The 27,912-nt window shown below is 44.3% G+C and overlaps 1 protein-coding gene across 2 annotated transcripts in view; it reads left to right on the forward strand.

Moving 5' to 3' along the window:
• Positions 1–14,584: 14,584 nt before the first annotated feature.
• Positions 14,585–27,912, forward strand: part of NLK (nemo like kinase) — a 194,711-nt gene continuing 181,383 nt past the window's right edge. For both annotated transcript variants that reach the window (XM_056865424.1, XM_056865423.1), the window contains exon 1: positions 14,585–15,600. In XM_056865424.1, coding sequence (XP_056721402.1) covers positions 15,140–15,600 — 461 coding nt within the window. In that variant the 5' untranslated portion in view covers positions 14,585–15,139. The remainder of the gene's footprint in view (positions 15,601–27,912) is intronic.

Consider the following 27,912-nt stretch of genomic DNA (forward strand, 5'->3'; position numbering starts at 1 on the left):
CACCAAACTTGGGGGTTCTTGCAAGAAAGGTCCCCTGAAGCTACACTGAAATTTTGGAACTCTACCTTCAAAAATGCCCCCCTGGAGCCGTGGAAAGCCGCGAATGTGCACACGCACCCCCCCCCACGGGGAGCTCTCTCTCACACAAACAGACACTCTCTCTTTCTCTCACCGGGCAGCGCAGCAGCTGGGCTCACGCACTCAACCGCGACTGATTGGCCAGAAGAAGACCCAGCTTGGCCACTGATTGGTCGCGGGAGAATACTGCTTACTAACTGATGGTTATGCTGCTGATTCGGAGCCTCCGAATTTGCTGAATTTATTCGGCACCCCCCAAACTCACCAAATTTGGATCGTCATTTTCCCGCCTTTTTTTGAATTCAGTTCCGTCCGAACTGAAAACTGCAGAATCGGGGGGAATTCGGCTGTTTTTCGGTTCGGGACGAACCAAATTGACAACCCTAATAGGGAGTTTTCTGATACACCCCAGTCACTCTACGCCCATGCTGCTAAATGTTTGCATGTCTGAGATCTGAATTCATAGGCCAGGTACCGAAAAGTTCGCCTTTTGTCCACCTACAGTGGGCTTTCACCTTAACTCCCACCTTCAGCCCCAATCCCTCACCCTTGTGAAACTGAGGTGTGGGAGAAAAATGGCTGGAGCGTGGCCTCCACAGTGATGCTCTCAGAATTTCCCCCTAATCTCTACAGCATCACCCAGATGCCCCATCCTGCCCAACCGCCACCCTCAGAATCTCCCAGCATTCACTGGGGCTGTGCCGGTAACCTTATGTACAGTACCAACAATGCAAACACTTCACTTACACTTGATTTTTTTTTTAAAAAATACAGTTCTCATTTGCACTTTTCTGAGGATGCAAAAGCCAGCAATGCCTTGTTTTCAATGCCCACTATCAAAAGGGGCTGTCCAGTGCATGGCAGGCACTGCCAAGGGTAGTGGGGAGATCTTGCAAGGTCTGTACTAATGAAAATGGGGGTCTTTGGGTGGGTAAAGATTGAGACTTGTTGACTTTGCAACTCTGTGAATGGAAGAAAGCAACGTACAGAGAACGGGAACAGCTGGTGTGATGGAGGGAACTGGAGGGGGAGGACTTTAAAAATGCTTTTTGCAGAGCTGTGTTCATCAGGTATAACAATGATCGTCCTCAGCGCACGTGACCAGATACCAACCGTTGACAAAAATAGCCACCGCATTTGCATTTTTGTTCTGATTTGTTTTTCTACTCAGGAAAGAATCTTCCCTAACAAAGGACACCTGCTGGGAATGAATGGGTTTCTGACATTATATACCCGCTCAACAACCACCTGGTAGAAAAACACCAGTTGACATACTACATCTGAATACCTCCTGCAAATTCTTTCATCTTCAAGGTGAAACCTGCAGAAATAAAGCTGTACTCATTGCTGGCAAGAAAAAAATCTGATTAACCTTTAACCTTATGGGCACTTTACAAATGCCAGGAATTTCAAATGTCAAAGGTTCAGCAAGGCTTAATTTTAAGAATTATCACTTAAAAGGAGCTCCAGGGATAGAAAAGACCTTTGCCAGAGACCTTGGTTAGGCTGGAGGACACTGGGTGAGGTCAATGGACCACTGAGCATGCTCTGAGGAGTCACCATCAGAGATGTCTGAGAACTGGGCAACAGCAGGGTAGACAGAGGACCGTTGTCAAAATGTATCTGGCTGTCTCTGATGCCCAACCGGCCCGGCCCGAAAACAAAGCGTGCAACCAGGCAAGGAGCTTCTTCATACTTCCTTGTGTTCTTTTGTTGAATAACTTATAGTATTTGCTGCCAATTTCCCTAGTCTGATGAGCAATTTGCTGCATGATTTATACCTGTCACAAAATATGATATATCAACAGTTCATTAGAGAGTTTGATACGTACCAATATCATGTTGTGTTATTTTTATGGTATCAACGATAACACAATGCCACATGCATTCACCGTTTATTGAATGGGAATGTCATAAAATTTCTTCCAAATTAAAAATAAATAATGCATTGAGAGGCACTGCTTATACTATCCTGGGCAGAGAAACATTTATGGTCCATTTTTGCAGAACATGTTCAGGGCTCCCTCAAGACCCAGGTGGACTGGCTGAGCAGGACAATCGATGAGAAGAAATGGTTCCTCAAAAAGGAGCCCTTCCAACAGATTGTAACCAGGTTTGGATCTCTGTGGGGCAAAAAGGCTGCTCTCACCCTACCTCTGGGGGGTGGGGCATTGGCTGTATGCTCTCCTAAAACAAAAGCTCTTGCAAGCTCAAGCCCTCACTATTCCAACAAGAAGGAAACATGGTAGAGGATCCAAGAAGCCAATGTGGATGAACAAAGAACTCCATGATGAGCTAAGGGAGAAAAAGGAAATGTTCAAGAAATGGAGGCAAAGACATACCTCTAAGGAAGAGTATCTGTGCGTTGCTAGGCACTGTAAGTCAGCCATCAGAGAGGCCAAAGCTCACCGTGAGCTGATGCTGGCCAGGGAGGCTCGCTACAAGAAAAGTTTTTTCAGATATGTGAAGAGCAAACGCAAGGGAAAAGATGCCATAGGCCCACTGTTGGGTGAAAATGGAGTAACTCTGACAGAGGACAGAGAGAAAGCAGAAAGGCTCAGTGCCTATTTTGCCTCCATTTTCTCCCTGAAAAAGACAAAGGGCTCATCTAGAGATGACAGTAGGCAAGCCACAGCATCTGGGCTGCTGGCTGACATGAACAGGAAGGTAGTTGAGAAGCACTTGGCTGCATTGGGTGAGTACAAATCCCCTGGACCAGACAGAATGCACCCGACAGTGCTCAAAAAACTTTGTAGAGAGCTTGCAGAGCCTTTGTCCATCATCTTCCAGGCCTCTTGGAGGACGGGAGATGAGCCACAAGATTTGAGGAGGGCAAATGTTATCCCAATTTTCAAAAAGGGAGGAAGGATGACCCAGGAAACTACAGGCCAGTCAGTTTGACCTCGGTCCCAGGAAAGATACTGGAGCAGATATTAAAGAGATCAATAGGCGAGCATCTGAAGGACAACTTGGTGATCCGGGAAGTCAGCATGGATTTGTCCCTAAAAGGTCCTGCCAGACCAACCTTGTTTCCTTCTTTGATCGAGTGACCAGCTTACTGGATCGGGGGAATGCGGTTGTTTACCTTGATTTCAGTAAGGCTTTTGACAGGGTTCCCCATGATGTTCTGATGGGTAAACTAGAACACTGTAGACTGGACCCTAGGATAGTTAGGCGGATAGAGAACTGGTTGCAGAACCGCACTCAAAGAGTAGTTGTCTGAATAGAGAGATGTGTCCAGTGGGGTGCCATAAGGTTCGGTTCTGGGCCCGGTACTTTTCATTATTTTTAGAAATGATCTGGATGAGAGTGTGGAGGGACTACTTATTAAATATGCAGATGACACCAAATTGGGAGGAGCAGCAAACACAGCAGAAGATATAAAATTCAGCAAGATCTGAACACACTGGAAAAGTGGACGGATGTTAACAGGATGCAATTCAACAAGGATAATTGCCAAGTTCTACATCTGGGTAACAGAAATAAGGGACATACATACTGGATGGGGGGATACACGTCTGGGCAGCAGTGTGTGTGAACAAGATCTTGAGGTAGGGGTGGACCATAAGTTAAATATGAGCAGCCAGTGTGACGCAGTGACAAAAAATGCTAATGCCATCTTGGGGTGCATCAACAGAAGCATAACATCCAAATCGCAAGATGTCATAGTTCCGCTGTACACTGCATTGGTCAGGCCACACCTGGAGTATTGTGTGCAATTCTGGAGGCCTCACTTCAAAAGGATGTGGACGGAATCAAGTGGGTGCAGAGGAGAGCAACGAGGATGATCGGGGCCTGGAGACCAAGCCCTATGAGGAAAGGCTGAGGGAATTGGGAATGTTTAGTCTGGAGAAGAGGAGGTTGAGGGGGGGACATGATTGCTCTCTTTAAATATTTGAAGGGCTATCACTTAGAGGAGGGCAGGGAGCTGTTCCTATTGGCAGCAGAGGATAGGACTTGCAATAATGGGTTCAAATTGTGGGCAAAAAGGTTTTGGCTGGATATTAGGAAAAAATTGTTTACAGTAAGAGTTGTTCGACAGTAGAATCAGCTACCTGGGGAAGTGGTGAGCTACCCCTCACTGGCAGTCTTTAAGCAGAGGCTGGACAAGCAATTGTCAAGGATGCTCTAGGCTGATCCTGTATTAAGCAGAGGGTTGGACTAGATGGCCTGTATGGCCCCTTTCCTCTATGATTCTATGTTACCCAGTTGACTGTCCGTCCTGGCCATCTGGTTTGGTGGAATCACAGTTGGATAGTCTGGCATGCCATTGTGTCTCCTAGGGGTTGACCTGGCAGCAGAGGAGGCCATTTCAAGCAGAAAAGGCCTTTTTGGTGCCTTTTTAACTGTGCACGTTAGAGCACTTTCGTTTTGGTGCAGGAGTTGGCTCCAGAATCTCCTCCTCTTCCCGGTAACAACCGTGGCTCATGTTATGTGAGCTCCCTCCTCTGGGGAGGGAAGACAGCAGCAAGGGGTCTAAGTCATGGCTCAGTCCTCCAGAGTTTGAGAGGTCAGCATGGAGTGAAAGAAGGGAGGGGGAGGAAGGAGAGGACAGAGGAAGCCAAAACACACAGAGTTGAAAAGGAGACCAGAGACAGCGAGGAGAGATCTATCTCCCCTAAATAAGTTAGAAGACTGAAAAATAAAGAAAAGTGTACAATAGGTATTCAGAGGGGAAAATTGTGGAGAGAATTTTCCCAGCTGCTCTCCTTTCTGAGGCAGGAAGTAAACTGAGCTTGGAGATCCCCGTACAGGATACAAGAAGTGAAGATTTAGTCCAGCCTCCCTGAGCAATGGGCAGGAATTACCCAAGCTCAAGATGCCCTTCTCCTCAGAGGTAGAACATGTATCCTCTTTTTATTCATTTATTAAACTCCGTTATATTTTGAATACTTTAAGCCCAGTCTCTGGAAATATACCATACATATTCAGTCTTTCTATCTGAAATGTAGTAATGGGGCGGGGGAGGTAGGCTCTCCTTCCCTGGAGCACAATAGCTCGAAATTGTGAAGTTGCAATAGCTTGCCCCAGAATTAGCTTATGGGAATGAAGTGAGCCAGGGCAGCAACTTGACAGAGCCTCTAAATGGCAACACAGGTACAGAGTGGTAGATGTACTGCTCTATTTAGCAAAAGATACTCTCTGAGTTTCCCTGTCCTGGATAGCCCAGGCTAGCCTGATCTAATCAGATCTCAGCAACTAAGCAGGGTCAGCTCTGGTCAGTATTTGGATAGGAGACCACCAAGGAAGTCTGGGGTCGCTACGTAGAAGCAGGCAATCACAATCTTTGAAGGTGTCTTGCCTTGAAAATCCTATGCAAAAATCAGCTGCAAATTGATGTCAAAAAAACTCCTCTCTGAGTGGTTAAGAGCGGTGGAGTCTAATTTGGAGAACTGGGTATGATTCCTCTACATGAGCAGCGGACTCTAATCTGAACTGGGTTGGTTTCCCCACTCCCCCACATGAAGCAAGTTGGGTGACCCTGGGCTAGTCACAACTCTCTTAGAGCTCTCTCAGGCCCATCTACCTCACAGGATGTCTGTTGTGGGAAGGGGAAGGAAAGGTGATTGTACGCCGGTTTGATTCTTCCTTAGGTGGTAGAGAAAGTCGGGGTATAAAAATCAACTCTTCTTCATCATCTATTGATGCGCCTATGTTACAAAATGTTCATGCAAAATATTTGATCTGAGAACACTATGATCTGGTAGTCCCAAGTTCAAATCCCCATTCTACCATAGAAGCTTACTGGCCTGTTACTCCCTCTCTCAATCTAACTACCTCTCAGGATTGTTGTAACGATAAAATGGAGGAGAGGAGAACGATGTAAGCTGGGTCCCCATTGTGAAGAAAGACAGTAAGTAAGAAAATAAAAGTAAACAATAATAAAGGCCTGCAGGTTTTATTAATGCAAAGGAGAAACAAAATCAATTTTCAGTTGAAAAGCAGCGATGAGAAATGTCAAATCATTCCTTACTTGGAAAGATTATTCAGTAAAAGGCCTTCTTGGAGAGGGATAAGGATGTTCCAGTGAGGGCCTTTGCACTCAGTGATCCTGTGTTCAAACGCTGTGGAGGCAAAGCAAATAAGACCAAACTTACTTCACGGGTGTAGAACAGAACATGGAAAGGGATGCCTTGCATTTCGCCCCATGTGCATTTGTAGCTCAGATGCCCATATGGGAGGTAAGAGAGTAGTGCTACCTGATTTACTACCTGGCCTTTGGCAAGATGGAGCATGGCTCAGCTGTGGATTGGTGATAAGAATGTTGACAACAAAGACCTACCTAGGCATGCTTTGAGTCTGATGCATAAAACGGATAGAAGAAAAGGGAGCTGCTATCTGTGCAGAATGGAACATGATCTTTGATCCGCTGCTGCAAGCTTGTTTTTAGCACCTGTCCTTCATCCCTCCCCATCTGGGTGGAGAGAGGCCTCTTTTGATTCTCTTATCTGGGATGTCCAACTGAAATTTAACAAGGGACCAACATGGGAGACACAAACCCCATATTTCTCTCTTATAAGCTGACATGTTTTCATAAAATCCCCTCTACAATAAGCTTGCCACTAGGAAGGCTGTCATTTGACCCAGGGTTTGAAAAACAACATCTTGGTTTCAGAGATGGCCATGTTCTAGTCCTCCAAATCAGGGAAGTCTAATTTGCATGTTATGCAAATAGTGTGTAAATTTTGTAGCATTGTCCGCCAATTGCTTTTTCTTCTTGCTCTAAAAGTTGGGGAAGGATCAGAGGAGGCGTCTTTTGTTCTGCTCCTGCCAGGATTTGCTCCTGTTTTTTTCCAGCGGCAACCATCATGAGGGAGAGATGTAGCCAGTATGTCAGTGACACCTGCAACTCCTCTCATTGGCCTGAGCAATGGAAGGCTGGCGTGGGCTTGTTTCCCACTAAATTGACTGGACAGAATACTGCTTGCATGTCTGGATTAACAAGGGCTAACCTTTACTTTAAAAAATTACAGCTGGGAATCTGGATCCAAACCCAGTGCGCGTCATCATTGTCAGGAACAGGCGTTTACCCCTAGCATCCCTTAAAAGCAAATTCATCCAGGCAGGTGGTCCTGAAGTAATAATACTTTATTAGGAGCAAAAAGGTAAATTAAATGAACTGACTTTCTACAGAACGAAGAAGGCTGCTAATGGCATGACATGGGTAGAATACACGGTTAAAAGCACTCCAGCCAGAGAAAGTAAAACAAAGTGAAACAATTCCAAGATAACAGTTCCCACGGCAAGGTAGACAACACAACAGCTGTGGATAGCAGGCTGAGTGAACAACAGGATTACAGGATGAGAAACTATACACAGTGTTTGTGACATGTGAACCAATAACTTGACCTGAAGCCAGAGCCTTGCCTGGTCCTGCCAAGAGCCCTTCTTCAGGTGACTGTAGTCAGGACCTCACAATCATGTGTGGATTTGAACCTGGTTCTTCTTTCTTAATAGTACACAACTCTAACCACTATACTACACTGACTTTTTAAAGCAGTTTTGAGTGCTTTATGGGTGAATGTACACTACTTGTAGAGCAACTTTGTTTCTTCTGCAACAAACACACAGCTTTTAGAAGTGGCCAGTAACATGCTTTCCAACATTTCACAACTGGAAATAGTGGCATCCTTGGTTCTTGTAGGTTATCCGGGCTGTGTAACCGTGGTCTTGGTATTTTCTTTCCTGACGTTTCGCCAGCAGCTGTGGCAGGCATCTTCAGAGGAGTAACACTGAAGGACAGTGTCTGCAGTGGCATCCTTGTATCACACTCTATTCTAGCGCTGAAGATTGCTGCCAAACCCACACAATCACTCTGTTAAAATTGTGTGCTTTGTTCATTTATGCTTCAATGGCCTTTCCTCTAGAAATTTGAAAGCCAAGATGCTTATGCTTATTTTTATATATATCCCGCTTTTCTCCCTGATCGGGGACTCAAAGCAGCTTTTCGCATCATTCCCCCTCCTCCACTTAATCTTCACAACAGCAACCCGGTGAGGGGAAGTTAGGCTGAGAGACTGTGACAGGCCCAGAGTCACCTGGCAGGCTTCCATAGTCAGGTGAGGGACTCAAACCTGGTTATACCGGATCTTCATCCAACACTCTAACCAATGTACCACACCAGCCCTCAGATGGTGAAAGGTATATCAGAAAACAACACTATTATATGCAACCAGTTATTCAAACATTGCCTCAAAAGATGCATATGGTGTGCTGTGCATGGTACCTTAGTATTTACCGTATGTGCTTACATTGAAATTAGGGTTGCCGACCTCCAGGTGGGGCCTGGAAATCTCCTGCAATTACAACTGATGTACAGACTATGAAGATCTGTTCCCCTGAAGAAAATAGCTGTTTTAGAAGGCAGAAGCTATGGCATCACACTCCCACTGAACTCCCTTCCCTCCCCAACCCCTCCCCCCAGGTTCTGCCCCCAAATCTTCAGGAATTTACCAACCTAGACTTGGCAACCCTAATGGAAGTGCACTCACACTTAAAATTCCACCAGAAGCAGACTGGGAAGTGAAAGCGGCACTGGAGCAAGCCAAGCTGCGTGGCTGCTGTGGCACTACAAGCCACTGCTGCAAGAGCCACTTAGCTCTGCAGCACCCATTGCTCCCTCCTGAAAAATGGGAGCAGTATGGGAGAAGACAAGTAAGTGGTGCACTAACTCCAATTACCATTGCCAATGAAGGGTCTGAGCCAAGTGGCTCCTGAGGTCCTGACAGAGTTGCTAGAGCTTGGTTATGCTTGTTCCTTTCCCCTGTAAGTTAAACGGCAACTCCTCATTTCTACAGGCCCCAGGGAAGGATCTGATACGCAAGTGACAAATTTAGCACTTGGAACTTTTGACGTTTGTTTGCATTGCACTGAGATTTGCGCTGGATCTTCTTGACAGTTTTTGCAGGCACCCAGTTGCTAGTTGAAGCACTCTGGTTGTGTTTCTGCTGTTCCCAACCCTCAGGAAATGCAGCCACAAGGAAACAAAGTTGTGCAACAAGCAGAGGCACAGAGCCAGACAAGGATGAATGAAATGATGGAAGGGGGAGGTGAGGCATGATCTTGTGGGTGTTTGGAAGCCCACTCTTGCTGCTCACCAACAGGCAGCACACCACTGAGGAATTCAAATGCCTCACTTATCTTTTATTCATAAATGCGACTGGTGTCATAAAGGCAGCATTGATAGATCTCTCCTCCATGAATTTGTCTAATCCTACGACAGCGAAAGTAGCCAAAGCAACATTAGCACAACTGGAATAAAAAGAAACGCCTCCTTTAGCAATGATCCTCTAGAGGCCTGCTTCTCACCAAAGTGGTCACATTTGTCTAGGGTGGACAAAATCAAACAGGACTGAACTCACCATTGAATGTTCAGCGAGATAAAATATTCCCCCTCTCTCTCCAAAATAAAACAGCGAGAATCACCAAGACAATTGCAGCCTTTTTTCTTACATGCTATTTCTATCTGCAGTGTGTGTATGGAGAGCTAGTATCATAAATCAAATCAGTCATTTATTAATACAGCGCATAGCCAGTCATATACAGAAGAGAATAGTCAATAGTTGCCTAAAATCCCATCAATATTAAAACCAGAAATTCCAAATATAAAAGTATAAAATACATAAAATCCTAAGAGGACGCTATGTACATAGGTAGTAAGACATGTCATCCCAGCAATTTGTGCCTAATTTTGGATGTGGCAGCACAAAATTTAGGAGTGTCTATGTTAACCCTTGGATTTTCATCCAAGAGCAGCTTCCTTGCCCTCTCCACCTCCGAGTTATCAGAGAGCCTGTTAGTCCACAGCCGGATAAATTTGCCACAGATCTCTTCATAGTAAGGGCAGCGGATGAGCATATGCTCCATGGTTCCTACATCCCCTATACCACGCCGGCATAATCTCTCTGAGATGGGGATTTTTTTATATCAACCCTCTAGGAGTGCTGAGGGGAAGGTAGAGCACCTGGCTTGTGAAAAGGCCCTTCTATGGCTATTTAGTTCCAGAGTGAGAAGATATGCAGCAGGGGCAACAATGTATCTGGATTTATCTGGGCTAAGAAGGTGGGAGTTCTTGCGAGATCTACCTGCCGCTTGATGCCCCTCACTCTGTTTCACCATTTTCTTAGCCTGATCAGCCTCCAGCTCCAGAAACGAAAAAGGAGAAAAGCCCATCTGTTTCTAGCTTACCTTTAACTGCTTTTACCCACCGTGACATGTAACAGTCTTTTAGAATCAGCGGGGCATAAATCAAATAAATAAATAAATATAGCAGTGTTGGAGTCCGAGAATTGCCAACCTCCAGGTGCGGCCTTGAGATCTCCTGGAATCACTAATGATTTCCAACCCTGCTTTGGAGGGTTGACACTAAGACAGGGGTGAAGAACGTCAGGCCCGGGGGCCGTTTAAGGCCCGCAAAAACGTTTGGTCTGGCCCTTCGTGGGTCCTGGCAGATCTCTCGCTCAGAAGGATCTAAGACTGGCGTTCCGCCCCCTTCCATGGACAGGAATAACCTCTATTCAAGGCGGATGTGAGTTTGTTTTGCTGAAAAAAGGAACCTTTTCCCCCCCTTGCAGAAGAGTTGTTAGCTATGGAGCTGCTAGGACTGCCCAAGAAACTGTGTTAACCGTTTCCCACTCGGGCCATGAGAAACCTATTCCCTCTGTACTACAAGAGGTGAAGTGGTGACAATGGAGGGGTTAAAGGGGGCAGGGCAAGAATGCGCAGGGGGGGGGAGTTCTTAGCCAGTGTGTCCTCATTTCATCCCTGCAGGCGGAGGTAGCAGGAGCCGGCTGCAGAATCCGGCCCTGACCATGCAGAGCAGGAGCAACTCCGGTGTGTGGCTGGACGGCTACACCCAGCTGGTGCAACAGACCATCCTGTGCCACCAGTTGGCTGAATGCGCCACCGGTTGGATGCCTGCTTGCTTGCCTGGGTCATCTGGGGCAGCTGCCTGCTTGGGGCTTGGTCGGCTAATTTTTAAGTTGATAATTTTGTATGGCCAGTGAATGATGTTATAAATATCCAAATGGCCCTTGGTGGAAAAAAGGTTTCCCACCCTGGCTCTAAGACGTCACATTGCACCCCTCCCAGGCTCCACTCCATATGGTATCTCTAGGCATTTTCCAACCTGGAGTTGACAACCCAGAGTGAGCCAGCGTGGTGTAGTGGTTAAGAGCAGCGGACTCTGATCCGGAGAACCAGGCTTGATCCCCGACTCCTCCTCCACCTGAAGCCAGCTGGGTGTCCTTGGGCCAGTCGCGGTTCTCTCCGAACTCTCTCAGCCACACCTACCTCACAAGGTGTCTGTTGTAGGGGGAGGAAGGGAAGGCGATTGTAAGCAGCTTGGAGACTCCTTAGAGGTGTAGAGGATAAGCGGGATATAGAAACCAACCCTTCGTCCTCTTCTTCTTCTTGGTTGGACCCAGTTCTGGGCGACCGAGGCTCAACCCCGACCGCCCCCCCCCGTTCTGCCCCGGGGCGCTCTCGGGAAGCCACCGTCTTTCAGCGCAGCGGCTCCCCCCCCCCCGGGCAGAAAGTGGGTTCTAAATGGCTAATGGAGAGCGCAGCGGCCCCCATCCGCCCAGGCCGCGTCTGGGTTTTTATTCTTAAATTTGACTGTGCAACTTGCACGCTTCGTTATGTACTCATGTTTTTAAAATTAGCACGTAATGACACCAATTGGCGGGCATGCATGCATGCATTCCCTCCCGCCGCCGGGGCCCTGAGCCTCGCCATCGTCCTCCCGCCTTTAAACCTCAAGCCACGCCCCCTGGGGAGTCGCTGCCGCACGAGCCCGGCGGTTGACCCCGCTGGACTCCGGCTCTCTCACCCGGCGTGCTGGGTCGGCCCCTCTCGTTGCTACGGCTGATTGGCTTCCCTCTGCGTCCATCAGGCTTCGGTTCCCACGCGCCGCCCTTTGGGGTGAAGTCTCTCGCCCGGCTTCGGCTCTTGCGGAATAGAACCGCCCCGGTTTGGAGAGTCCCCCTTTTTCATTGGACAGCATGTCTGTCTGTCTAACTCGTTACCAACTAGTTGCTCATTGGTTAAAAACGGAGCCCCCCCTTCTCTTTTTGTAATTCCTCCGTCATTGAATACCCTCAGTTTGCAGCTGAGAAATTGATTGGTCCATAATAAGCCCGACTTTTTGTGTGTAGTTGAAAGTTTAAAAAAACCAATCTATTGGGCGCTTCTACAGAGCTGAGCTCTATGATTGGCAAGAAGTCGAAAAAAATTGAGGCGGCACCAATCAATCAACTGACCGTGACCCGCCTCTTTCCCGGGAACTGAAATGTAGGTGAAGGTTGCGTGAGGTGACAGAAGTCTCGCGGGGTCTCATTGGCAAAAGGGACACCGGGGGCGGGGACACGCTAGGGGCATCCCGATTGGCTGGAGATGGCGAAGAGTCACGCTTTGATCCGACAGAACCAAACAGGGAGGGCGATGCTGTTCTTCTTTTTACGAGAGAAGGCGGAGCCATCCTCATTGGCTGCGAGGAGAGAAGGGCGGGGTGACTGTGGGAGAGGGGTGGTGCGCGCGCGCGCGGTCGCTCGCGCGCGCCGCCTTGCTATGGCGAGGCGGGGGCAAAGAAAAAAAAAAAGAGAGAGAGAGAGAGAGCGCGGCAGAGCTGAGGCGAAGGCGGCCGGCTTAGGAGATGCGCGCGCATGCGCGTGCCCGCCGCCGCCTGCTCTCTGGCTCTGCGCTCCGCTCTGGGGCTCCGGTGAGGCGGCGGAGGTGGCGGCGGTGAGTCGCGGCCGGTCAGGCGGCCTGAGGCGGCGACGGAGGAAGGCGCGGAGGCGGCTACGGCTGCCGGCGGCGAAGGAGGAGGGACGGGAGAGGAGGAGGAGGAGGAGGAGGAGGAGGAGGAGGACGCCGCCGAGGGCGACGGAGAGGCGGCAGCGGGGCTGCCGGCCGCGGCGTGGAGGCGCGCCGCCCGAGGGGGGGTGCCTGAGCCGCTCTCCCCTCGGAAGCACCCCTCCGCCCCGCCCCGCCCGCCTCCACCGCCCCCTCCGCCTGCCGACGAGGGGGGCCGGGGCCGCCGGTGACGAAGGCGGCAGCCCCCCCCCCCGACCAATCCCTGGCGGCGCCGGGTCAGGCTGTCAGGGCGCCCACCTCACGCCCACCCCGGGCGGGCCAGGCGGGCAGGGGGAACTCGCAGGCCGGCGCCTCTCCCCCCGCCTCTCCCGCGCGCTCTTCTCTGGCTCTTCTGGGACCCCTGGGTTTTTTTTAATTTTTGAATTCTTCATTCAGTCTCCGCAGAGCTTTTTTATGCTGTTCTCGCTATTTTTATATACAAAAATATCCTCCCCTCATTTAAGACCCCGTAATTGTTCTTTAATTCTCTGCATAATTAATTCATTCTGCCTAGTTCTCTTATAACCACATTTGAAAATAATTTTTCGTTTCCCATCCTCTTCGTTTCATCTCACTGTTTTAAAAAAATAAACCTGTCTAGTTCTCTCCAGGTCTTATTCTCTATTCCTAAGCTCTATTTTTTAATATCTTCTGCATATTTCGTTTATTTTATAGTTTTTTGTTCCCTCTACTTTTAAAACTTTGTTTCTAGTTGTTTCATTCCCTCCTTTAAATATAGTGCATTTCTCATTCACTTTCTAGTTGTCTCCTAATTTTTAATTCTCTGATCTTGCATTTGTTCTCTTACTTGTCGTTTAAAAAGTGAGGGGAAACACCCTCAATTTCCTTCCACTCTCTTTTAAGAATACTTTTTATTAGCTTTATTGGTTCCCTTTTTTGTCCTTATTTCTGTGTTCTTTACCTCTTCTTACACCTGTCAAATACCTGTTAAAGAGGCACAAATATTTTATTTTCCTCTTTTTAGATTCTTGGTTATTTTTTTCATCTATTCTTGTGCACACACCTGTCTTTAGTTCTTAAAAAAAAAAAACTCCTGCATCCACAAGCGCTCGATCTAATTTCAGTGGTTTTAAGACTTCTCTTGCTTTTTATAGTCTGATTAGATTGTATTTCATTTTTTCCTTCCATTTTTAATGTTTCCCCTTCCTTAGATGTTCCTTTTTCTGTTTTGTTTTCGTATTCCTGGCCTGTACTTTCTTAGTCATTTGTCTTGCTATTTCTGTGTTTCTCAGCCCTCCCTTAAACAGCAACAAAGTCTTTGATCTTTGTCTTGTAATTCTTGAGTACCACTTTTGTTTCCCCCTATTATCTAAATTTTCACTTCACTTTTGCTTTCTTTCCCTTTTATGGTTTTTCTTCTGTTCTTCTCATAACTTTTCTGTAATCCTTCTAATTTCCCCCCTCTTCATAGTCTGTTCTCCCCCCTCCATGTTTCCTGATTCTCTACTTTTATTTGTCACCCTAAACATTTAATTTTCTCCTATCTTAATATTCCCTAAACTCTGTTCCTTGCCCTTCGTAAATGTTCTTGCCTTCCTTCTTGTACCACTTGTCAGCCTATTTTACTCTTCACTTCCTTGTCTTATTTTGGTTATTCATTCTTTTCCCTCACTTTTTTCTTCTTTGTCCTGTTTGGACTTCATTTTCATTCCCCATTACTTCACAACTTGATTTTATTTAGCCACTCTCCTGTCGGTTCTGGTGCACATTACTAGCATCCATCCCAGTTAAGGCGGATGGATGTCTGCACAAGGAAGACAGGAGCAGAGTTGTAGAAGCCCTTGAGGGATCTTCCTGCATGTTTGGAAGAGATAAGTGAAAAGGATGTGGGAATGGAAGGGGTGGGCTTGTCACTACTAACACTTCCTAGGGGGGTGAATTTACACCTTTTTTTGTGGTGGAGGCGGACTGACAAACTTCAAGACTGGCACAGAAGAAGCAGAGCAAGGATGGCGTTTTAGAACCCACAACATTGGCCATCTTGGGGGGAAGGGGGTTATTGCATGCTCACGCACATGCACATAAAAGCCTCCATTTTTCTTGACTTGATGAAGACATAAAGGCCTGTTGAGCTCCCATGTTTTTTGAAGGTGGGCGACTTGCTTGTGACATTATAGCAGACTCCATTTTCTGTGGCCAAATGACAGCTTGACCCAGTTGTTACTCCAACCAGAGGGCATCGTCTTGAATGTCTCTTTGTAGTGCCACAGCCAACGCAAAAATGATGGCGGCTTACAATGGCGGTACATCTGCAGCAGCAGCAGGTCACCACCACCACCATCACCATCACCTTTCTCATCTGCCCCCTCCTCATCTCCATCACCACCACCACTCTCAGCACCACCTGCACCCAGGCTCTGCAGCTGCAGTACATCCTGTACAGCAGCATGCTTCTTCGGCAGCGGCGGCTGCAGCAGCAGCGGCTGCTGCAGCAGCAATGTTAAACCCAGGGCAGCAGCAGCCATATTTTCCATCTCCAGCACCAGGTCAGGCCCCTGGACCAGCAGCAGCAGCAGCCCCAGCTCAGGTACAAGCCGCCACAGCTGCTGCAGTAAAAGCTCACCATCATCAGCACTCGCATCATCCACAGCAGCAACTGGATATTGAGCCAGACAGGCCTATTGGATATGGTGCCTTTGGTGTAGTCTGGTGAGTATTGGGGGAACACTCCCTCTGCAACACAGGTGGCTTTCTTATTGTCATTTTAGTTGGAATTCTAGGAAACTGTTTGCTATAGGTTCCTGTCCAGATGTAATATGTAGGGCACTTGCAAAGTCTTCCATATGGAGGGCTGGGAATCGTGATCTGGAAGGCTGCAGCTAGTATTTGATTTTAGTAGTATATAACTCAATCTGATCACAGTAGTTTTGGTAGCAGCAGCTGACAAAAATTTTAGTGGCCTCATTGCACTTGACAGAATTCTTAATCCACGAGATACCATTCCCATGCCTGGAAAAAGTTGGATCAGACCCTGTAAAAAATTTTGTGTGGACGTAGAAATTCTCAGCTGATGGTCATAATGAACTTGGGTCTCTTGTTTGATTCGTTGTTTTTAATACTTCACTGTTTTTGCCATCACATTTCCAGACCCATTTCTCCACTTCAGTCTTAGAACCTTATAAAATGAAAGCTTGTATTCTTTGGGTTCTTGGAGTAGTTGAGGAACAGGCCATCCACCCCAGTGCAGTAAGAAGTTAGTTTTCCTTACTTTTACTTCCTCTGGAGCTACAGCCTGTTACTGGTAGATCATGGCCTAATCTGGGTTGGATTATGCCTGACATCACTACCTTGAGACAAATGTGACACGGTTATTCTTCTCAAAACATTATGCTGCTGTTGTGGCTTTGATTGTGTTTTACAGGTCAGCTGCTGGCTTTAAATCTAAAAGTCAGTTAATTCACAATGGAGTTTTGATTGTGTGTTTTGAGAAGGACACATGGACAAATTTAAAACAGTATCTGTGTCTAGTGGCTGTTTAGAGCTGGAATCCTTTTCTTTAGTCTTTTGTCTTGGCAGGTAAATGAGTCTGCATTTCCCCTGCAGTAACACATAATGTGTTCCCTAAAGTAGTGACCTCAGTACTTTGTACCTTTCTTAAACAGATTTTTCCTCTTGCTTCATTTTGGCTTCTTCCTTTCAGTTGTCAGTGACAGAGCCCCAGAAGGGTTGTGCAAGGCACCTATGTGTTAACCACTCGGCAATGTTTAATGATGGCTCTGCACTGTAGCAGTCAGCTGTCATGCCACCCCTCTTGATTTTAAAACAGAACATTAACCAAATGCCACTGTTGACCTATGAAATATGTTTTCATTTTTCTTTTATAGCATATGCATGTTTAACCTTGCTTTGTGCATTGTTCCATCAAACCCAAGTGTACATGAATGTGACCCACTGAATGCAAGAGTTGCAAAGTGAATTTCCTGCTGGCTCAGGAAGTTAATTCAGTAAAAAACCCGAGCCCTTACTTGAACTGTATTCTGTGGTACCACCGGGGTAACAGTAAAAGATTCAGTAAAGCTTCCCTCTGTCGTTTAAGGAATACTTTGCTTGCTTCAGTTGTCATGCTGTAGTTTTTCACCATGCCAAATTAAAACTTATCTATTAGTGTCATGATTCACTGGATTAATATGTGCTGTAATTGAGTGCTTTAGAGCAGAGTGGTTTTGACAACTGAGGCCCAGTCACTTTAAGATTGGTAACTAGAAAGCATCATGCAAATGTGTTGCTGAAACAGGTTTCAACATAAAAGCATTATTTAAGCAGGTGATGGACGAGTTCATTTGTTGAGTTCATTTTTGTTTTTGATGTACCTCACCTTTGCTGTCTTTCTAGAATATAATTTATTGCAACCTGGTAAATTCTGTGCATTACTCTTAACTAATTTATTTTATATGTTAAATGTCTAGATACATGCTTTGTAGCTTCTGCCATGAATTGAAAAAAGAGTATTGTGCTGTTTTAGAATGTTTTTGACAAGATAGAAATGGAGGATAACTGGCAAGGGGTGGGGGATGCATTCATCATGACAGCAGCAAAGAGTAAGACATTTTATTTAAGACGGAAATTGGATGGCTTTTGTAATTGTCTCATTTTCACCATGGAAAGTTAATGGGACAGACTTTATATTTGGAAGGTTGGTTTTAGGATTGTGGCTCTAGTTGAACTTTCATTCAGTGCTCTGTATTAAGTATTTTGAATTCTGAGCTCTGCCTTCTACGTTCCAGGTATTCAGTGGTACCCACTAGTGTTTTCTGAGATGATAAACATATGCCTAGGCTGTACCTACCATTTTTGTTTGCTGGTGGGGCTCATTTGATAAAGTGCCCTTTCAGAACAAACAAAACAGACAATCTTCCCGGCCCCAGAAAAGTAGTCTGTTGTGGTCATGGCTGCCTGGGAGGAGGAAGGTTTTTTGCTTGGAGTTTTTTTTTTTTGCTCACTGTAGTTAATCTCCAACTGCATTGAAACTGTACAGATGAGACACAATTTATTAGCATTGGCTCAAACTACACACTGTTTTCTTTGGTTACTTTTTCTTTTCCAAATGCTGCAACTGGAGTTGATTTTACAAGGGGGAGAATGGTATGGAAGGGCAGGGGCCTTTTAATCCTTTGCTCCCCTACCTTTCTCCTGCTGGAAAAAGCAATCCCTGAGCTGTTTGTGACCCTGCAGTGGAAGAAAGTACAGGTACCCATACACTTTCTCCAGTAGGGTGTTGTAGTGATTTTTTCCATTGGGGGAAAAAGAAGATTTAAAAAACCCCTCCCCTCTCCAGAAACAGCCCCAGTGGCTGCATTTAGAAAGTCTTTTGAAATGATCGCAGAAGAAATGTAGTTTGTGTATTAAAAAACAAACAAAACCTGGGCCTTGGTTTCGAGCAGCTTTGGAGCTCAAAGGAAGGATTGTGATACAGCTTGGAAGCATCTGATATAGAAGGCTGGAAGTGAATAAAAATGACCACGTTGCTTTTTTAAAAAATTAGTGAGATTTCTTAAAATGAAGGGTAACATTAGAAGTAAAAACGTCTTGATTTCAATTTCCTTATTTTAAAAAGCTATAAATGTTCCTTGTTATCTTGGAATCCCAGATGATGGCTAAATCTGTTGTATGTGTTTGGGTTTTGCTAAGTGATGTTGGATTAGACTTCTAGCCATGTTGGGTTGATTGAAGGAGTAAAGGAAAAAGAAAATTGGAGATATGAAGAAGTGCTCTATCCTGCCCATATTTCTGATGCCCAGAATTGGTGGGTGTGGGAGACTTTTCTTCAGATAAACATTGAAGTATTTTAGAGTAATGATTAGTCCAGAATCAGCTACCTTCTTTGTAGACCCACTTTGTATCTGAGTATTGGTGCTTCTATGATGGCCTCTTTAGGTTTCAATTAAAAGGGCATCTTATGATGTGGACTGATGCTTCTCCCCTTCCCTTTCACTGTGATGTAGTTAATCAGTTGTGAGCTTTTAAAAGCACGATGCCTTGGCTGGCTTTCATGCAGTCTGCCATTGCTAGTCAATTGTTGGTGTGCCACTGTTATTTCTTTTTCTGATCTGCATTGCAGAACTTGGTGGTTGATGATAAATATAGCTTCCCTTTTGGCTACAGGTGGATTTTGAGGCAGTGAGAAATTCCGTGTGGACTGAGGGCAATATAAACCAGCCATTTTTGTATTTTTTATGGTTCAGAATAAATGAGCACAAAGCATGTGCAGTGTTACTCATTGGTCTTTGATGATAAGTCAAATCTTGGCAAAAAGATGAGAGCTTCCTCATAAAATAACGATTGGATGGAGCTATATATAAGGTCTCCAACCTGCCTGATTGAAGCATCAGTTTAATTGGCTAGGAATCCTAGGTCTGAGTCACTTACTTAAAGCAAAGAAGAGTACTGATGCTTGTGTCTTTCAAGTGATCCTGGCAGCTTTCTCTGAATGCTGTGTTCCGATCTCTGCTGTAGATGGTCTGGTTTGGATAGCTCTTAAGGATTTGCAAAGCATGTCCCTCAGTGGGCTTATACTTAAAAGAGTCACTGTCAGGAGTTCGGTAGGGGGAAAGTATCCAGGCTGCTTGAAACCATTCTCCTTGGGAAACTGGCAAAGAAGCAACTTCAGCTAAGCTGTTCTCTAGGCTGAGGAGAACCAATATTCATAGGGTATCTTAAGTGGAGAGAGGCTGCAGACATGTTTTTCTGATTGGAAATAAAACATAGATTGTAAACTTTGTGTGCTAGAAGAATATTGTATGAGCAACAGATTGGAAAAGAGCATTTGCTCTTTGGATAACACTGCTACTACTACTGGATCTGCAATTAGGAAATTTCTCTTCTGGCCAGGCACTAAAAAAGGAGGATAGTTTTAAAAGAACAACTTCTGCAATTTATAGTGAGGAACTATCCGTACAAGAGGTTGGGTAGCCCTCTAATTTACTAAGTTGCAATATAAATGTATAAATATTAGATTGTATAGCCAGAGTGTTCTATGATAGAGCATTTAGGAATTACCCAGATCTTAATTTAATTTATTTGCCAGAAACATAGTTCGGCAATAGCAAGACTCACAGGGAATCCCATTCCCCCCCCCCCCATCATGGCTCCAGGCCCCACCACCCACCTGAAGCCGAGCGGCAACAGCAACACTGCCTGGAAGCTGCTCTGAGCCCAGAACAGCTCCTGGGTCCTCCGCCACTGTAGCTGAGATCAGAGCCTCTCCTGGGGTAGGAGAGGGAGCTGAGCCTGGAGTGGCTCCCAGTGTGCTCTGCTGTGGTGGCTAGCCCAGAGCGGCTCCCAACATCCTCAGTCATAGCAGCCAGGTCCAGACTGGATCCCTGCAGCGGCATCCGCCACAAGCTCAATCAGTAAGTGCATCGTTTGCACATGTGTAGGCAACACTTTTTAAAAAAAATTGAGAGAAAGTTAAGCCCCCCAATGGATTTTTTAAATCTTTTCAGATTTTTCTGCAAACCTGGGGAGTACCCCAAGTTTGCAGAAAAATCTGTTTGGCGTCAGTGTGGTCCCAATCCGCGGATCTAGGTATCCATAGATGGGGGCCAAATGTTGCTATTAGATATATAGATAAATAAGACAGGTTATCAAGCCAGTACTAGTTCTAATTTAAATCCTGAAAAGCAGATCATTAAAAAGTAGCTGACTTTCTCTTGAGCAGGCAGTTCTCTGTTTGTAACTCCTCTCATTCCCCCTTCCCCTTCTTTAAATTTGGCTATAAAATGTAGAACTGGGGTCCCCAACCTTTTTGAGCGTGTGGGCACCTTTGGAATTCTGTTAAAATTACAAATGTATATATTTTAATAAGGTGCACATGTAGATTAAAAGCATAAAACTCCTAGTAAAGGCAAAAACTTACACATTCAGTATATACAAACTCCCAGGACAGTGTTCTTAGATACAACTACGATGTACAATCTTTCTTTGACCAATATGAGATCCAAAAAGGACCAGACGCGTTTTGGCCTGGATAGGCCTTCCTCAGTGGTCAGTATAAAATTATAACTTATCACACATCCTAATATTATAATCATAACATAATGGGCAGTAAGAAATATCTAAAAGCCTTTCTAGTACAGTCAAATGACCTAATACACTGCTTGATGTATCCACATCCTTAAGAGCCCGGCATACAACAGAGGGTGAGACAGTGAAGCCAGGTTTTAACATATAAGAAGTAAAGAAATTCACAGGGAGCTTCACTGTACTAGAAGGGCTTTTAGATATTTCTTATTGCCCATTATGTTATGATTATAATATTAGGATGTGTGATAAGTTATAATTTTATACTGACCACTGAGGAAGGCCTATCCAGGCTGAAACGCGTCTGGTCCTTTTTGGATCTCATAATGGTCAAAGAAATATTGTACATCTCAGTTGTTGAGGTTTGTATATACTGGATGTGTAAGTTTTTGCCTTTACTAGAAGTTTTATGCTTTTAATCTACATGTGCACCTTATGAAAATTTATATATTTATAATTTTAACATTTTCCAGCTCAACCTCTTTGGTTTGTAATCAGTATTTTGGTTGAGTTCCATCAGGATTCCCCCCCCCCTTTTGTTGTTTTTTCACCTTTGGAATTCTGTCATAGGGTGGTGGGCACAACTGTAAAAACACTGCCATAAAATGGCTGTTGTAGCTTACCTTCAAACACACAGTGAAGATCCTTGTGTTGTGGTGGCAGCTGCTGCCAAAGCATTGTTTTCAAAAATCTGCATGGCTGGTCAAATCTCCAGTGGCCAACCAGAAGACTTGCTGGACTTAAATCTGCAAATAAGGGGCACGTTCACCCCCAGTAGGTTTTTATGTAGACTCAAAAAACAGTGGCTGTAGCTCTCTGACCATGAATCAGATTGGATATACTTTAGTGCTCACATGGGCAACAAAACATTGCATTTGGCTTGCTACCTCTGATAGCATCACAAATGTTTTTTAAAAATATGGAGTAGATTATAAAGGTGGCATTCATACAAGCAGAGGTGAACAGCAATGGATGCTTGTGGAAAACCTTTTGCAGAGGTTTTTGTACAAATATGGAAGGAGAGTTAAGCTCAGTAAAGGAAGGTGTGAGTATGCCAGAGTTCTCTTCCTTTGCTTTGCGTGTTTCCTTGTGGGTCTGTATTGGAACCAAACTCCTTGGAACATTTCCTAGAGATGCTGATTTCTTCTGTTGGCAGTAGAGTGTTGGGAAGGGCAGGAAAAGGTTAACTCTAGGCATGTTTGCAAGCGCAAAGGTCTGGTTTTCACGAGTCCCAATGAGGAATTGCATGCTACAGGGGGATGAACTACTGGAAAATTCCCCTTCTGAGCCAAATCTTCCTGCTTCCTCCACAATACTAATAATAGTATAAACTTTTATTTGGTGCTTGAGCAGACCAATTTCCCCTTCTTTCTAGTCCCCCCCCCCTTAGTTTAACTGATTTGACATTCTGAGAGCAATGAACATGTTTTGTCCTCACTGGACTATTTTTATTACAAAAGCATGTTTTTCTGCTTTGCTGAGGAGTCCGTCAAATAGGTAGAAACTATCTTTTCTTTGGTCTTGCTGTTTTAGTGATTAGCATGAACCACTCACTCAGACTGTGGTAATGATATTGTTGTGAAGTATGTATTGGCCTGAAGTATATATTACTGTGTATGTATTAAGTATAGTATTAAGTTCAGTGAATAGTTAGAACAAATACTTGAATGACTAAGAGATGCAAACAAACTTGGTATGAGCTTTCTTACAGAATTCTATATTGTCCCCATTGTGGTAATGTTAATGTTAGCCACAAAATTCCAAAGCTGTCTTATTAAAGTATGAAAGAGCAACCAATAGTTGGATGATTAGATTTGTTTGATTAAAGCTTTAATTGAAACTTTGTCATGTGTGTAAAATTCTGTGGGCTAATGTCAGTCCATTTTTATGTGAAGTCTAATTGTCAAGCCTACTTAGAATGTCACTAGGTAGAAATAGACTTGGGGAGGGTGATCGTGATGGTGCGAGAAGCGAAGGCAAACACTTGACTGTGTGTCGTCTTGGAATTATATTTGTGGATGCCCATTTCTCTTGGGAACTGAGCAACTGAAAGAAGAGCTCGCGCTCTGCCTCCTGTACAGTTTTCAGGGATAGAACCGTGCTGCTACCTGTAAGTTCGAGAGATGCCCACTGTCAAACCTGAGACTTTCTTCCTGCAGCTTTACTTGTAATTCTACTTCTGCAAACCATGGAAGAAGCAAGAGACCCAGAGGTCCTTTCAGCGAAAACTGGCCTCCTTGGGCCCTTCTCTGACTTGTGAAATTTCACAACTGAATTCTGTGTTTGCATGATGGCAGTTTGAAAAAAACACCAGACTGTGTCTAAGCCAGTTTCAGTTCCTAAACTGTTTGAAAGTTAATTTATTATGAATCTATCTTTACCAGGATACTCAGTACATTGGAATAAAGCACTTTGGTAAAGAAATAGAATTTGCTTTGTGAGGTTGCCTTTCCAAGTGAAGTTTAACTGTGTTAAGTACTTAAGGTTAACTGTAACTGTCAATCTGTCAAATAATTACTGCCCACCTGGAGCCTTTGGCAGATGATATGAAATCTGATTCAGCCTAAAGGCAAAGAAATGGTGTTTTCACTATGTGGCTGTGTTAGCGCCATAAAAATAGCCATCTTACCTTGCATAATTAATAACTGGCAAGATTTGCCTTTAATAGTACTGCATATAATATTTCAGAAAATTGATCAAATACCTGGAGAATCTTTGAGTGCATAGGAAGATCTGGTATTGCATATTAAAAATTATAGATATTCAACATGGTGGATTTGATTATTCTGCCCTTTACTTATATCCTCTGGCATTGATTATCTTGGATTGAGGGAAGCCTAGTTGGGTCACGGTGGCATGCTGACAGCCACTTAACCGCCTTAATGGCATTAACATCCCAGCAGTTTTAAAAAAGACACTAGAGAGCTTCCAACTCTGACCGTCGCTAAGCATGGCTGGTGAGTAATTGCATGCACAGTAATAACCTGACCTGTTTCCTCATGTTCTCTGCCCGTTGAACTAACTATATGAATTTTTCTGGCAAGGCCGTAATAAAGTGTTTTGTTTTTTGTTCCTCATGTTCTCTATTTGGGGCAGCCAGTCACTATATATAGAGAATAAACCAATAATGTGGGAATAATGGATTGATTGGGGCACATGTACTTTGAACAATTTATGAGTTTGGGGACTGTCCCCTTTTACATCACGGCTAGTCTAAAAATGCCATCTTGAACCAAAATATCAATAGCAGCATAAGCAGTTACACCACTTACTAGCTAATTTTTAAAAGATCAGATACTAGTGCAATGCGGGCATCAAATTGATAGTAGTATAGTAGCAGCTAGCAGTAAGATAGTATCTTTATATCTACATATATATGTACAGATCTATAAATAAATTAGGAGCCGCATATCTTTCTGCTTACTAAAAAGATAATATTGAAACATTTGAAATCCATTTTCACCAAAATGTTCAAAATTGGGCCACAGATTTATCTGTACAATCAGCCTATGTGAGAGAGTAGTGTTTATTGTGTGGGACAATATTTCTGAGTTGATGATTTGACTGCTGTTTTGTGGTATAACTTTATCTTTCCCCCTCCATTTATTAACTGCCTCTTCCCTCACCGACTCTTTAAATTATTGTGAAGCCTGCCTTATTTTGTGTCAATACAGTATGTTTGTTTGCTGTACTTGTGTAATTACACTTATTTATGTAAAACAGTAACAATATTTAAGTGTTTTTTATTTGACAGCCCTTTTAAAATGTCTTGAACCTCTTCAGTGGTACAGATTAAGCCATGCAGGCAAATCTAATGACTCCTTCACAAATTTAATGTAGTTCGTACACATAGGCAGCTAGTTGGCGTGTCCTCCACTGATGACCATTATTTGAATGTACACAGACTTTTACTTCAGAGGGCTTCTTCAAAATGAAATGGCATTGAATTTTCTGTCTGTAGAGCCAGTCTGTGTGTTTGTATAACAGTGTAGTGAGTTGTTTTGTTGTCTAGCACACTTAGAACGGATGAACAGTGATTTCCCGACTAACCTAGTGTGTTAGTTTGATCCCTGTGTTGCTTGGAGGGAAACCATGAGGGTGCCAGAGGCAAATGGTGCTGCACTTCAGTGAGCAGGTGACAAAGCACATTGATGTATCGAACCTAAATTCTTATGGCCGTGCTTTTAAAAATGATTTGTGGAACATCTTTTGAGCTTGTTCTTGATACTCTGAAAGGAATGCCCATTTAAATTCTTCAGCTCTTGACTTCCATCAGTTTTGCATACAAGCTTGGAACACTTGCCCGTTTATTATAAATATAACACAATTGAAATGCTGCACTTGCTTGTGTGTAAGAGTTTTCTATTTAATGAAAATTGGAAGCCTGTTTCTAGAACAGAAATGACATTTTTCCTTCCCTAGCCTTTGCTGAATAAATCAGATTGTTCTTTTAAATATGTTAAACAGCTTTTCCTAGCGAGTTCTTCCTGGCATACCATTTGTAGGCTTGGATATATGGCAGATGCATTGGTAGCATTTGCTTAAGAGTCAGTCTTCAGGTGCTAGCCCTGTGGGGGAAATGCATAACTTCCATTTTTTTAAGTGCCAGCAATAATTTCTGGGGGTCTTGACTTCCAAATGCCTGGTACTAATCCAGTCCTGATTAATTGTAGACCAGCTTAAATGCTCAGATGGCTACATTGTTTGTGTTTTTATGAGTAAGGGCAAATAGCATTTGTTATCAGAGTAATTGAATTCATGTGAAGTTATCCCAGAATTCTCCTCTTTGTTTTCTCTTCCCCACCTGGGCAGTTTCTGGTCATTGTCTCATTATACAGAGAAATGCTAAGTGTCTTAAACTTCAGAGGTGACTTGTGCAAACATGCATTTTATTAGTTGAAAGACTTTAAAAGTAAAAGAACCTGAGTCACATAAAAAGTCTCCCTCCTCACCCCTTTCTAGGTAGGGTTTTGTAGACAAATCTGTTCTGATGAGTCAGAGTTCAGAAAATTTTGCACAGTTCAGTCTCACGGCTAACCTGATAGTTTTGTTCTAGTGCAGCCTTTGCAGGTCTTAATATTTTTTTGTGTAACTTTTGGCAGTACATGGAAATGAGATGGAATCCAATATTTGTTTCAGCTCTTCTCTGCAAATGTTATAGCTGAACTGCTTGTAACTAGGTTGAGAACCAAAATTATGTTCCTGTGGGGTATTTATTTCAAATACGATAGTTTTCTTTGGATGTATACTATGGTGTTTACCCTTCCCCCTTCTCCTGCTACCCCCAGATCTGAATGTGTTTTGTGATAGGATCATAGAGTTGGAAGGGACCACCAGGGCCATCAAGTCCAACCCCCTGCACAATGCAGGAAATTCACAACTACCTCCCCCCTCCACACCCCTAGTGACCAGAAGATGGCCAAGATGCCCTCCCTCTCATCATCTGCCTAAGGTCACAGAATCAGCATTACTGACAGATGGCCATCTAACCTCTTCTTAAAAACCTCCAGGGAAGGAGAGCTTACCACCTCCCGAGGAAGCCTGTTCCACTGAGGAACCGCTCTAACTGTTAGAAAATTCTTCCTAATGTCTAGACGGAAACTCTTTTGATTTAATTTCAACCCGTTGGTTCTGGTCTGACCTTCTTGAGCAACAGAAAACAACTCGGCACTCTCCTCTATATGACAGCCCTTCAAGTACTTCAAGATGGTTATCATATCCCCTCTCAGTCTTCTCCTCTTCAGGCTAAACATACCCAGCTCCTTCAATCTTTCCTCATAGGACTTGGTCTCCAGACCCCTCACCATCTTTTTTGCCCTTCTCTGGACACGTTCCAGCTTGTCTACATCTTTCTTAAATTGTGGTGCCCCAAACTGAACACTGTACTCTAGTTGGGGTCTAACCAGATCAGAGTAAAGCGATATCATCACTTCATGTGATCTGGACACTATACTTCTGTTGATGCAGCCCAAGACTGCATTTGCCTTTTTAGTTACAGCATCACACTGCTGACTCATGTTCACTGTTTGGTCTACTAAGACCCCAAGATCCTCGTCACACACACTACTACTCAAACAAGTCTCCCCCATCCTATAATTATGCATTTGATTTTTTCTACCTAAACTTTACATTTGTCTTTGTTGAAGTGCATTTTATTAGTTGTAGCCCATTTCTCCAGCCTGTCAAGATCATCCTGCATCTTGGCTCTGCCTTCTACCGTATTTGCTACCCCTCCCAATTTAGTATCATCTGCAAATTGAATAAGCATCCCCTCTATTCCTTCATCCAAATAATTTATAAAGATGTTGAACAACACAGGGCCCAGCACAGATCCCTGAGGAACTCCACTAGTCACCTCTCCAAGTGGATGAGGAACCATTCACTAGCACTCTTTGGGTACGATCTGTCAATCAGTTGCAGATCCATCTAACAATAATGGGATCTAACCCACATTTTCCCAATTTGTCAATTAGAATACTATGTGGAACCTTATCAAAAGCCTTACTGAAATCTTGATAAACTGTGTCTACAGCATTCCCCTGATCCAGCAAGGTAGTAACTTTCTCAAAAAAGGAGATAAGATTAGTCTGACATGACTTATTCTTGAGAAACCCATGCTGGCTCTTAGCGATCAGATCCATCCTTTCTAAATGCTCAAGGATGGACTGTTTGATGATTTGTTCGAACACTTTTCCTAGTATGGAAGTCAAGCTGATGGGTTGGTAGTTACCTGGATCTTCCTTTTCCCCCTTCTTGAAGATGGGGAGAACATTTGCCCGCCTCCAGTCTTCTGGGACCTCACCTGTTTGCCAAGACTTTTCAAAAATAATGGACAGAGGTTCCGAAATTACATCTGCAAGTTCTTTGAGTACCTTCGGTGCAATTCATCTGGCCCAGAGGATTTTGTTTCATTTAAAGAAACCAGGTGTTTGTGCACTACCC

Source organism: Euleptes europaea, chromosome 19 (assembly GCF_029931775.1).
Source record: "Euleptes europaea isolate rEulEur1 chromosome 19, rEulEur1.hap1, whole genome shotgun sequence".
Taxonomy (NCBI): Eukaryota; Metazoa; Chordata; class Lepidosauria; order Squamata; family Sphaerodactylidae; genus Euleptes; species Euleptes europaea.